The sequence below is a fragment of the Leishmania martiniquensis genome, chromosome 30 (assembly GCF_017916325.1).
Source record: "Leishmania martiniquensis isolate LSCM1 chromosome 30, whole genome shotgun sequence".
Lineage (NCBI taxonomy): Eukaryota > Euglenozoa > Kinetoplastea > Trypanosomatida > Trypanosomatidae > Leishmania > Leishmania martiniquensis.
In genome coordinates, this window is record NC_090165.1 from 1,217,501 (window position 1) to 1,229,702 (window position 12,202).

The 12,202-nt window shown below is 57.1% G+C and overlaps 2 protein-coding genes across 2 annotated transcripts in view; both read left to right on the top strand.

Moving 5' to 3' along the window:
* Positions 1 to 1,708, top strand: part of LSCM1_03962 (uncharacterized protein) — a gene marked incomplete at both ends in the record, with an annotated part of 2,094 nt that extends 386 nt beyond the window's left edge. The window contains one exon of the mRNA XM_067321490.1: positions 1 to 1,708. This exon is cut by the window's left edge and continues 386 nt beyond it. Coding sequence (XP_067176858.1) covers positions 1 to 1,708 — 1,708 coding nt within the window.
* A 4,180-nt stretch (positions 1,709 to 5,888) lies between these two features.
* On the top strand, positions 5,889 to 7,751 carry LSCM1_03963 (uncharacterized protein; the record flags this gene model as incomplete). The annotated part of the gene is made up of 1 exon (XM_067321491.1): positions 5,889 to 7,751. The coding sequence occupies one exon, from the start codon at positions 5,889 to 5,891 to the stop codon at positions 7,749 to 7,751; it is 1,863 nt and encodes a 620-aa protein (XP_067176859.1).
* Positions 7,752 to 12,202: the final 4,451 nt, after the last annotated feature.

Consider the following 12,202-nt stretch of genomic DNA (forward strand, 5'->3'; position numbering starts at 1 on the left):
GCAGAGCCACTTCAGCCGCATCGACACAAAGCGTGACGGCGTCATCGATCCGGAGGAGCTCGAGGTAGCGTTGAGGGGGCACCTGCTCACCAGGTTTCCGGACCTGACTGAGGAAAACTTCAAGGAGATCGTCTCGGTGGTGATGGCTAGCGCCGACACGGATCGAAACGGCGTTCTCTCTTTGTCCGAGTTCATTCGTAGCTATCAGGAGGACCAAGGCGTTCTGCCAGCCACCTTTCTAGAATCCGCACAGGGCAGCCAGGCTGGTGCCCGCCAGCTCACCGAGGAGGAGGAAACGGTGTTGCGGGAGGCGTTCGCCGTTTTGGATCGTAACGACGACGGCTTCGTAGACGTCGAAGATCTCTACCACGCCCTCATGGATACCCTCGGCGGCGCCACCGAGGACCAGAGCCAAATACGCGACTTGTGCAATCTCATCATGATGACCGCCGATCGAGGCAAATGCGGTCAGCTCTCCGTCTCAGATTTTGTCCGCAGCTTTTTGCGGAACGTACAGCTGATGCAGATTCCTGTGTCGATCGCCCACGAGCGGGTGCGAGTCGCCTGCGAGAAGCTTCAGGAGATGCACGACTCGGGGGAACTTGAGAGGCTTGTAATGGTATTCAACGACCTGGACAGCGACGGCGACGGGTTTGTGGTGCGCTCTGAGTTAGTGAACGTGCTGAAGGCTCTCTTTCACGACGCCTTTCCAGGCTGGGACGAGGAAATGCTGACCTCCGTCATGACGGCAATCGTCGTGGGGGCAGAGACGAACAACCGCGGCCAGCTGTCCCTGGAGGATTTCATCCGCAGCTTCGTCGAGGGATCCGGCGTGTTTCCTCCTGAGGCGGTGGAGAAGTGGGACTCCACTGCCGGGCGTGACGGCTGTCTGCTTCCGGAGAACGCCCGCCTCAGCACCGCCACCGACGCAGACCTCATCCTCATTGGTGAGGCGATACGCCATCTCTACGCGAGCAAGGGGGCAGGCGGCGCCATAACGGAGGACGAGCTGCACGCCAGCATCGCTGAAGCCTACGCCGATGACCCCACTCACGGAGAGGAGATGTTCCAGTTTGCACTGCAGCAATTCGTTGTGCGTCGCGAAGATGGGCGTTTGATGTGGAGCGCCAACGTCCTTTTCGAAGACGATGAACAGGAGGGCGAGGGTGTGGCGGTGGCGCGCTCACCGAATGGCTGCAGTTGCGGCCTACGCGCCGCGATCACTGTCTCTGCGGCCGAATCGGCAGAGCCAACACGGTGCGCGTCATCGCGGCCAGCAGCCGTACCCTCCAGCTCATTGACAAAAAGGCCGTCGTCGCTCGCAGCAGATGCTGGCGAGCAGGCCGCTGTCTCTCGCAATCAGGCCCGGGCGAAGCTGACGGCCAATGCGACGACAACGCCGGGCGCTTGTGCAGCGCAGAGAAAGACAGTGACGGGGCCCTATTGCGTCCGCGATCTGTACGGTCGCAGTGCCGACGGCGCCATGCTCGATGACGAGCTGAAGCGCCAGTTCGACCGCTACGACGTGGAGCACAAGGGATACCTGGATCGGGAGGCGTTCAAGAAGATCTACATGAGCATGGAGAACTATGGGCTCGACCCGTCGCCGACGGAAGTCGACAGGCGCTTCTGCCGGTACTCGAGAATGTCGGACAAGATCTTCTTTAACGAGTTCTGCGTCCTCATGCTACAGCGGGCCCGTCTTTGAGTCGTGATGTATGATGTTGCTGCTCTCTCGCACAGCTTTTTGGTTTTCTTCCGCCCTGCCTCTCACTTTTTCTTTCTAATGCCGAGATGGTGGCGCCAGTGCCTCGGTAAGAGGGAGACTGAAATTTCCGGAGGCAATCTCGCCGCATGCACTGCACGTGGATTGATGTCTGTGCAGCTACGTGAGCGCTGCGTACCTGTGTCCGTGCCTCTTTTCCGTGCGCAGTCGCATCTTTTTCTCAGTTTTTTTTTGCTGTCTCTCTGCGCTCTTCTCTTCCCCCTTGTGTTTCCTTTTTGGCGATGTAAAAAAAACAGTACGCCTTTTCTCAGGCGCTCTCTCTCGTGTGTGTGTGTGTGTGTGTGCTTCTCTGTGCACGAGCGCTCCTCTCTTTTTGCTGGCCTGTGGAATCCTCGCATCTTTTCCGCTCTCTGCTGTCTCCTTTCTGGTGCGCCTCTTCTCCATTTTGATGGCTCGTGATGTACATTACACCACCACCCCTTTTACTGATTGTCCGCCGCCTTCATCTCATGTTGTGTAGCTGGTGGCTTTTTTGGTGGTATTGTTGGAGGCGCGCCTCGCGCCCACGCCCCTCTGATGACGCTCTGCCCTCCTCCTCCTCCATAGCCTCTTTTACGCGTCCTGCCGTCGTGCTCTTTGGTCTCGACCATTTTTACATTTGTTTGCACGCTTCAGTCGGGGGGGGGCGTCGCCACTGCCATCCGACCCACACCCCATTTTCCACGTCTCGATTGACCCCGCTACTCTCGAGTGATGCGATATCGATGCTTTTCCCCCTTTTCCTGTGTGTGTGTCTGTGCATTTCAGAGCGCTCTGCACGCCGCTGTTGCTGTTGAGCGCAGCATCGGAGTCTTCGAATCGCCCTTTTTTCACTTTAAAGGACGTTGTCTTGTTTGGATTCGGAGGCGGTAGGGGGATGCGCGCGCTGACCTTCGTCATTATTGGAGCCCTCCACCACACCTCAGACGCTGCATTTCTTCGAAGTCTCTGCGCGTCAGAGCATATGTATGCGCGCCTCTGCATGTGTACATGACCGCCACTTTCCACGTCGACTGCTGCTCTCTCGTGCCCCCCTCTCCTCTATCCCCTCTCCCCTCTGTGCCTCTCCTCTTCTGCCTCTCTGTTCTCGCACGCTTGCCTCGGACGAGCTGCCCTCTCTCTCTGTGATTCTCTTCCTTGTTCATTATTGGAAAGTGTTGTGTGGCTCTTCTCCTCTCGTGGACGGTGCTTCTCCAAACGTGTAGCTCAACGAGCACATGGGGTATACATATATATAATGAGGCGAGCGTATGGCTCTGTGGTTCATGGGAGGGGAGCCCAGCGTAGTGGCGGAAGATAATAAACAAAACCAAACATCATCGAAAATAACCCCACCGCAAGGAAAAGTCGAGGCCGAACTATTCGGCACCTGAAGGCGGCGCGCAAGGAAGAGTGGCGACTTCTCTTTTATGGATACAGTAACCCACGCGGCACATCCGCTCGCACGCGTCCCGTCGCTGCCCTTTCTTTGCCTATGCGCGTGCTGAAAAGTCTGCGTCTGCGTGCAAACAACCTACCGCCCAGCATAGGTCGTTCGCTCAACTCGAAACTCGGAGCGGGCATCGTGGTAAGGACGCTGTTGCGCCTCTGTGCGCCTGACTGCACCGCACCAAAATGGCTCGCTCTCTAGCCGCGTGTCTCTGCGCACGAGCGCGCTTCCCACTGGTCCACTTCTCATCTTCCCATCTTCTTCTGCCTACATACCGTACCCCACGCCTGACACAAGGTGCTCGGCTGTGTACGCTGCAGATCTCAACTTTGGCCGTGCGTGCGCATATCTCTGCAAAACACAGCCGTTTGCTCCTTTCTTCCACCTCTGTACCTTTTCCCCCTCCGCTCCTGCCGCCCTCGGCCCCCCACTCTCTCTCAGTCCCGCTCTTCTTTCCCTCTTCGCTCCTCGGAGGTGCTGCCCTTCCGACTTCCTTTCATTTTTCCTCTGCATACTCTTCTCCATCATTGTTGCTGTGCGCGTCGCCCGCTCTCCTCTCCAGTCGCATTCTTTGCGCGACGGCACACTCCATCCACTACGAGAAGGGCGAAGATATCGAGTAGTAGGCCCGTGCGCCTGTGAAGTAACTGTACGGTGACCGCCAGTCGCCGCTGAGGCAGGTACTTTTTTCATTGACTAGTGCGGCAAGCATCAGAGGCGCATCGCCGATCATCTCACACGGGCGGAAGAGGATAGCGCCTTGTTCTATTTCCCCCTCCCTCTCTTCAGCGCGAGGGCTGTATACCAATAACGAGAGAAGAGTACCTCTTTGTTTGCCACTCTCATCCCGCTTCTGTGTAGCGTACTTTGTGCCTGTGCGAGCCTTGCGCGAGGCGCTCTTGCGTGTCTGTCTCTTAGTGTGTGGCGCTCGGCCGGGTCAGCGTTCGACGGTCCTCTCGTCGTTTTTTTTTCTGTGACGACTCGCTTCTCATACCTGCAACCGTTTGTACTGAGCTCGTTTGGCGCCGGCGTGCTTGTGCCTGTGTTCCTGTGTGTGTCCTTCCGACTACTTCAGCATCCCCCCTATCCTCCTCCCTTCACCACCTCACAGCTTTCATCTCTTTTGTTTTTTTTTGGCTCTTTGTCGTCTCGGGTCTCTTGGATTCGTCAGCTCTTCATTGGCGGTGTCCGGGCCCGTTCGCTTGGCGGACTCTCTCACTCTCTGTTCTCCCTCTCACTCTTTTTCCTCTCGTGTTTTTGCTGCGTGTGTACGGACCTCAGCGGCCTATTTGTGTGCTTTCTCCTTGTGTGCTGAAATTGGGTTTCCGCTCCGCTCCTGCAATCAACTGGGTTGCGTGCCAGCGGAATAGTGCTTCCTGCCAGTGTATGTCGCGTGCGTGTCTGCTCCTCTTTTTATTTTTCTTCGCCTGTGACCTCTAGTTCTTGCGAAGTTCTTTCTCCGCTCGACGTGTTCAGTGTGCGTCTCCATCTCGGTGCACGTCTGCTGCCTTCATCTCTCTGACATCCACAAAAACAAAAATAAAGTGATTCAGAGCGGCACCCCCCTCCACCCCCCACAGCTTTCTGTTGCGTCTCGTTTTCCGCTGTTGTCGCTGCCCATCCCTTTTTCACCTTTTTCTCTGTTTATACATTTCCACGCGCGCACTCACATCTCTTCTCCATCTGCCCCTCTCTTCTCTCTACGGAGTAGGCGCGCACCTGCGAGGAGGCGACAAGCGCACACTCCTCCCTCTCAGATCGAAAGGGCATCCACCGACGCACACTGATCAACACGCGCAGGACCACTGCAGAGAAGGGCAGAGGAAAAAGGATAGGAGAGGGACCAGGGCAGGCGCCGCTCCCTCAAGAAAAAAGAAGCTTCCCAACCCTCGGACACTCTTCTATTTTCCCAGCTGCCCAACTCACCCAGCCGGCACGCATCACAACTTCTCTCTCTCTTTTACTCACGCTCTTTTAGATTGGTAGCGTTCTTTCTCTTTTCCTACCGGACAAGGGGCGCCTCATTTGCAGCAATCCACGCGCCAGCGCCCACGCGCACACTCGCGTCGCCGTTGTCCAACGTACGCCCTCTTCCTTCTCTTCGTGCGTGTGCGTGTTTGTCTCTGCGTGTGTGGATGCGCGTGTGTGTGCGAGATCGAAGTGGGTACTTCCTCCGTTTCTTTTTATTACTCGCGGTGACCTTCTCTGTGAGAACGTGCAGCCCGTTGCGCTCTCCGTTTCCGTGCAGTGAGCGACGCGGCTGCCGTCATCTCATTCGGCGGAGTGTGTCTCGTGTGTGCCCTTTGCCTGCTTGCACGGGTACAGCAAGGAGAGGGGGAGGGTGACGGCGAGGCACCCCACCCAGTCGACATCGACGAAGAGGACGCGGGAGCTCAGCATCTCTCTTTCTCTTGCGCCGGCGCTTTCTCTTTCTTCACCCCTTCTCCGCAGATAGAGTATTCAGTTTTTTTTTTCGCTGCCCTTTGTCTTTAACTTCGTCTCCCCCGGCGGCATTCTTCAAGGCACATTCCCTATTCAACATTTTCGCTACGCAACCCAATTTGGCGTCATTCATAGTTCTTTCCATGCTTTCGGGCAGCTCGCACAGCAGTCGGCAACGCGTGTGAGCGAAGCATACGGGGGACTTCAAAATCGTCCCTACTGTACTTCACAACCTTCAATAGGGCACGCATGATGAGCAGCGCGAACGCTGACGCGCCGTCAGGTGCGCAGCAAAGACCTGAAGAAGCAGCCCAGCGTCCCATCTGTACTTTCTTTGCCATGGGTGGCTGCTGCAAGGGAGCGCGGTGTCCATTCTCGCATGAGCTGGTGCAGGTGGCACCGAGAGGTGTCGATGTGTCGGGCGGGTACTTCATTAGTGGCAAGGTCGCGAACTACAAGGCGACCGCCTCTTCGTCGACGCGCAGCTTAGGGTGCCGGTGGGATGACCCGGCCGCATCGAGCAGCACGGACGGCTTGTCGACCCTCGCGTCGCCTTCCTCTTGCTGCATGACAACGGGGACGTCTCTCAGCGCTGACGCGAAGGAGTGGGCGGTCACAGACAGCGCAGCGACCTCCTCTACCAACTCGGCTACCTCATCTATTACTTTCGTTCAATCGCACCAGGGGGCGACCTCGCGGAGTACTCGCGCGAGCGCCGGCTTGGACCACTGCGGGCCCACTGCTGTGCCGTGCACGGCCCCGCCAATGCCACATTCTCAGCGTGGCTCGCAGCCTCGGGCTCAGCCGCCAAGCCCCCACCTGCTGGCGCAGCAGCTCCAGAAGTCGCCGCACCAGTCACAGCCACAACAGGGGCACATAACTCAGTATCAGCAACCTCCGCAGCCACGCAGCGCTGCGAACGCTGTCTCCGCTGTATTCCCCAATCGCTCGGAGAGCGTTGCCGCGGCAGAGGCGCGCCACACATCCCCGGCACCCTCGCATCCCGCTGCTGCCCCGCGCACCGTGTCCTTCATGCAGTCTCCAAGCGACTCTGGCGCTACGACGATAGTTGCCCTCGCCTCTTTGGTAAATAGGCAGCGCTCCGCCACGGGCCACCCCTCTGCGACGCCGTCCAGCGGCGCCCTGCAGCCAAGCAAAGTAATATTCGCATGTCGCCCGGATGATCACGCGTCGGCCCCCACACCTGCACTCGCCGCCGCGGCGCCCCCTCGATATACCGCCCTCTCCACCTCGACTGCCGCCGCGACCAAGAGTATTACCCCCTCTATCCCAACTACGACCATCTCAGTTGCCGTGGCCCCCGCCCCAGCTCACGGTAGAAGCCGTGCGGCGACACCGAGCCAGCACGTAGAGGCCTTCCAGCGACGCAGTCGTGAGGCCCTCGCAACCGCCGCGGAGCACAACACCTCCATAGCTGGCAAGCCCCACGTTGGGCAGGGCGCCCCCGCCCCTGCGGGGGCGGCGGCATCGCCGCCACAGTATGAAGCTCGGACTGCGTCCTCTGCTCAAACTCGCGTTATACCGCCAGCTCCTCGCTCACAACAGCAGCAGGCCCAGCAGCGCCGTGCACAGCAGGAAGCACAGCATCAGGCTCAGGCTCAGGTTCAGCAGCAGCAGCAGCAGCAGACTGAGCAGGAGGCACAGCCGCAACGGGTGCATCCGCAAATTCAGCCCCAGAAGCAGGAGCAACAGCAAACTGTGTATGTGCTGACCACTCTCCCGTCTGCTTCATCTACATCCCCTCACGAAGGCATCGTTACGCCTGCACAGCTTTCGTTCGGCTATACCCTCCCCTACGCTCTCCCCGCTCCCACAGCGACCGCTCCCGCGCCCTCCCCGGTCCTCATCTCGGAGCAGCCGAATGCTACTCGCCCCACCTACACGCTGCTTTCCTCGTGCCCGCCGCAGCCACGCCTGCCAAACTTTCAGCTGGCAAAGGGAACGGTGTCGCACACGACACCGGGGCAGGCACTTCCCCAGACCGCGGCGCTTAGCGATGGCGAGGCTCCTCGTCTGATCCTTGTGAGGGCGGATGGGGCTTTCACCCTACTGCAGGCAGCCACGTTCGCGGCCACGGCGGGCCCGGGCCTATAGCCGGTGACTCTGCAGAAGGACTCTTTCCTTTGCCAAAGCAAGTAAAGTCGGAAGCAATCCTCATGTTCAGCAGCGGGGGCGTTTTGGATGACACACGCAGTTGAGAGCGAAGCGCACGCACTGAAGAGAAAGTGCGGCACAGCGGAGATGTTTCGGTGATCGAATGATTCCGTAGCTTCATTGTGCCTGGTGCCACCCATGAGTATGGCCCCACCCCCCTCCCTTCCTCCCTCCCTCCTGCTGCTGCTGCTCGATGAATTAGACCACCTCCTCCAATCCGATTGATTGACAGGTCGCTATGCATTTCCCTTTGGTGTGATGTTGCTGCTGCTTCTGCTCTCTTCGCGTACGCGTATGTCTCCAATGATCGCCTCTTTTTTTCTTCGGTGACCTCCCCTCCGTTTTTTTCTTTCGATTCTCGATGGCACTGAAGCCGTTGGTGTGTGGATGTTCTGTTCTGGTGAGTCCCCTCTTTTTTTCCTGTGTTTATGGGTATCGGCGCGTTTCTTATGCTCTCACTCACTCCTCCTCAACTGCTGTTTCAGCGCATGCGTTTGTTTGTTCTTACATCGATGCGCACGTCTTGTCAGATATTCCCGCGCATGCATTCACCCTTCTGCCCCTCGTCCTCATTTTAAACGTAGACTTTTCGCTCCTTTACCTTCTTCGTTGCCCTCCCTCTCCCGCCCCTCCGTTTAGGTGTTTTTTTTTCTGCTCTCCCTCTCTCTTGGGCGTCACGTGACATGTGTAACGCTGTCCTCCCGGTGCTTATAGATGCATCTGAAGGCTCCTCATATATATATATATACAGGTTACATAAGCGTCGGCGTCTCTGTGGGTATAGGCTGTGCTGAGCGTATTTGTGCGCACCCGCATGCGGTGATCGCGTCGTCTCAGCATTCTCCCGCCTTCGTTGCCTTCTCCCTCTTTTTTGTTCTCCCGTTTAGTTGCTCTGCGAAGTGCGGCCATGAGCGCCGCGCTCTCTTTACGTGTGGCGCTGCCTTCCTGTTTTGTGCTCCTGTCTTTCGACCCCTCCTCTCTCGTGCTCTTGTGCATTCTAGTTGCTCATCAGGCCATTTTCGGTCTCTCTCTCCCGCGCTCTCGCCACCTTCTCATCTCTTTTTTTTTGCTGCTGCCGCACCCCCCCTTTCTTCTGACGGGCGCTCCTCTGCATCTCGCTGTTTTTCTTTTTTTTTCGCTACGTTGTTTGTAATGGTCTCTGAGGGAACAGAAGACTTCGGCGATCTGTCTGATGTCTCTCGAGAAGTGCGTACGCCACTGTGTGGTGACGGTGGTGAGCGCTGAAATTTTTTTCCTGCGTCTGTGTTTGGTCCGGATTTCCGTTGGGGTTGGAGTGCTGACACTTTTCTTTGTCTGTCTGTCTCTCCCTCTCTGCGCGTGCTTCTTTCCCCGATTGCATTGGTGGCCTCACCTTTTTTGTTGTTGCCTCTTTCGTTTCCTTGGCGCGTGTGCCCGTTGCTATGCATTGTTTCTCCCTCTTGTCGGTGTATAATCTCCTTCCCCTCTCCGTTCTTTGCGTGGCCGTTTCTTGCCAGCGCCCTATGGCGCTTCATGTATGCCCTCTGTCTTCTCCACCTTTGCAGGCGGAGTTTCCGCCTCTGCGGTTCGCCCCTCCTCTTCTCCGCTCGGAGTTGTCTTGCCTTTCGTTCCCCTTCTCCTCAGCCGCTCTTCTTTTCGTTCTTGCGTCGAACTCCGTTTTTTTTACCCTTTCTTGTGCTTGATGGCCGGCTCACATCGAGCTGCGTGTGCATGTATCTCTCTCTGCTTTGCACTTCTATCATACTTGTTCTCTGCGCGTGTGTGTGCCGGGGGTGCAGAAGGCTCTGGAGTGGGCACCAGCCACGCGCGCCACCTCCCCCCTTCACCCACACTCGCCCTCGGGCATCTTGCATCAACTTGTTGCGGACCCCTTCACCTCCTGCCTAAAGATGACCCACACAGAAGCAAATGGAAAATCAGTGAACAGTAGGGGATCTTGCCCTTGCGCGTTGATGTGTGTGCGCTTGTGTGTTTGTGTCGGTGGGTACTTTCACCCTCGAGCACGCGCCGTCTCTCCACTTTCGGGATGAAATGCTGTTTGGCATGTGGGCTTCTGTGGAGGGTGATGGAGAGGGTGCGTATGTGCAAAGGGCGAAGGAGGTGGCGTGCGATGTGCGTCTTCGCGCTCTCTCTTTTCTGAATCTGCGGCAGCGACATTTGCGCCCTCGTTGTTGTACGACGGTTTCGTTTCTCCTTCTCCTGCTCTCCCTCTCTTGTAGTCTTACCTCCCCTCCCTCCCCCTTACCCCTTCGTTGCATCTGCTCTCTCAATTACACTCGAGAGCATCGCGCCGAGAAGCGCACGGGGCTCAGCGAAAGAAAAAAAATAACGCGTGTGAGTAGTGATCTTATATCTCACACAGCATCTGTACTAATCCTCCTCCCTCTCGCTTCACCTTCCCCCTCTTCCAGAACGAACAAATCGTTTTTTTCTTTCCGTCCCTCCCGCCGCCTTTCCTCCTCTCCTCGTTGACTTAATCTTTTCCCTATTTGCGTATCTGCACTTGTGTCTGTCTCTGTGTCTCTTATTGGCTTATTCTCCGTGTCTTCCCTTATTTCAGCATCTTTTTTCCCTTCTCTAACTTCCCGTATTGGCTGCCTTCTCGGGTGTGTCTCTGCGTGGCTTTGGGCATTCTGTACGCCATCATTTCCTCTTCTGCTTTTCAGTAGGCTGTGCGTGTGTGCGCAGGTGCGTGAGAACCATTGCTGCCTTGCTTCAGTGCGTCTCTTCTCGTAGCACGCCGAGAACTTCCGTCATTTTTGTCGTATGCTCGTCTACGTGTGTGTCTCTGAGGGGTCATGTTCGATGTTTTTTTCTCTTCTCCTGTGTGCTTGTGTGCATTATTATTTCGAAGTGGTGTATAACGAGGCCGTGCGTGGAGGTCTGAGGGTGTGCCCGCGTGTCCTTGTGTTTAATGGCTGATTCGCCACAGTTCTTTGGAATCGATTCGCTCGTTGTGCCCGCTGTTGCGTTGCCGCTTCGTCTCGTCTCTTTCTGTGACCGTTCGGTGCATATGTGTGCGCACGCTTACTGAACGTGTCTCCATTCTGCTTTTCCGCGCTCTTTTTCGTAGCTCCTCTCCCGTGCTCTCTGCCCATTCCGCGTTCACGTCGGCTCCCCCGTTGGGGTACTGCGTGAGACGGTCGCGGGCCCATGACAGGCGAAAAAAAGGGAGAGGAGCACGCACAACACTAGTCGATGGTACGCCAGCGTGCCCCGCATCTGCATCGTGGCCGCCACAGCGTAATCACGCTATCACGTCAGCTTTGTTTTCATAGATTTGTGTGAGTGTATCTCTTGAGCTCTCGCTCAGGCTTGAGAATCGGCCCGTTGAGCTCTGATGTGTGTTGTCACCCCTCTCCTTCTGTTTCTCTCTCCCTTTGTCCCTCCCTTCCTTCCCCCCTCTCTGCTCCAATGTGTACACTGTGTGGTTGCTGTACTAGCGCAGAGATGCGCACGCGCTTGCTAGCGTTTCGATTAAATGAAACTCGCCCTTTCTTCATGTGCGTTGCGTGCCTCTTTTTGGCTTGCATCCTTTCTCTGCTCTCTAGACGGCGCCTCAAAGAGGCGAGATGTTGCAGCTTCTTCCATGAGTTGCTGGGCTCCTCTCATGAAGCAAACAGTTGCGCGCTCACCCCCCGCCTCAGAACGTCAGCAGGCCCTCTGTCGCTATTTCGGGTGTGCTTGTTAAGCGTGCGCATGGGGCAATGCGTTTGGCTTGTTGTGCCTATGCGTCTTGTTCTTTGCCCCTTCGATCCCTCTCGCTGTGACCACAAAATGTGCGGAAGAAGCGGGTGTATGGACGAGGCAGGTCACTTTCCTTCCGTTACCACTCGGTCAAACAACAAACTGCAGTTCCTTTGAACGACCTTGCCTGGTCACCCTCTTTGGAGCGTCCCTCATCAGCGAGAGAGTAAGGTGAAGGAGAGGTCGGATGCAGAGGAGCGACTCCCTCCAAAGCGATAGGGCTATGCACGTACCATACGTGCTTGCGGGTGTCTGTGCGCGCACCCGAGAGAGCCCGGGCCGTGAGTGCGGGGGCATTCCATGAGGTTGCACACGAGTCTCTTTGCGCGTGTAATTGACTTTCGTGCACCCCGCATCCGAACCGTCGCCAAGGGCATACACGTTCGTGTGAGAGGGCCTCCTGCAGCTCTCCACAGCGGCACTGTCGGCGATGCTGCCCGCGCCGTTCTTTCTGCCCGCTTTTCTTTTTGCCCTTTCTCCATTGCTGGCAGTAAGTCACCGGCCGTCGTGCCCGGCATCATCAAGTACGCCATAGGCCCCGCCCTCGTGGGGTGGCCGCACGCAGCCTGCGAGCGGCTCCCAGGTACGCCTGCTGGGGTCCCTTGGTGAAAAGTCAGAGGCCAGGGCGTCTGCGGTGCCTGAGA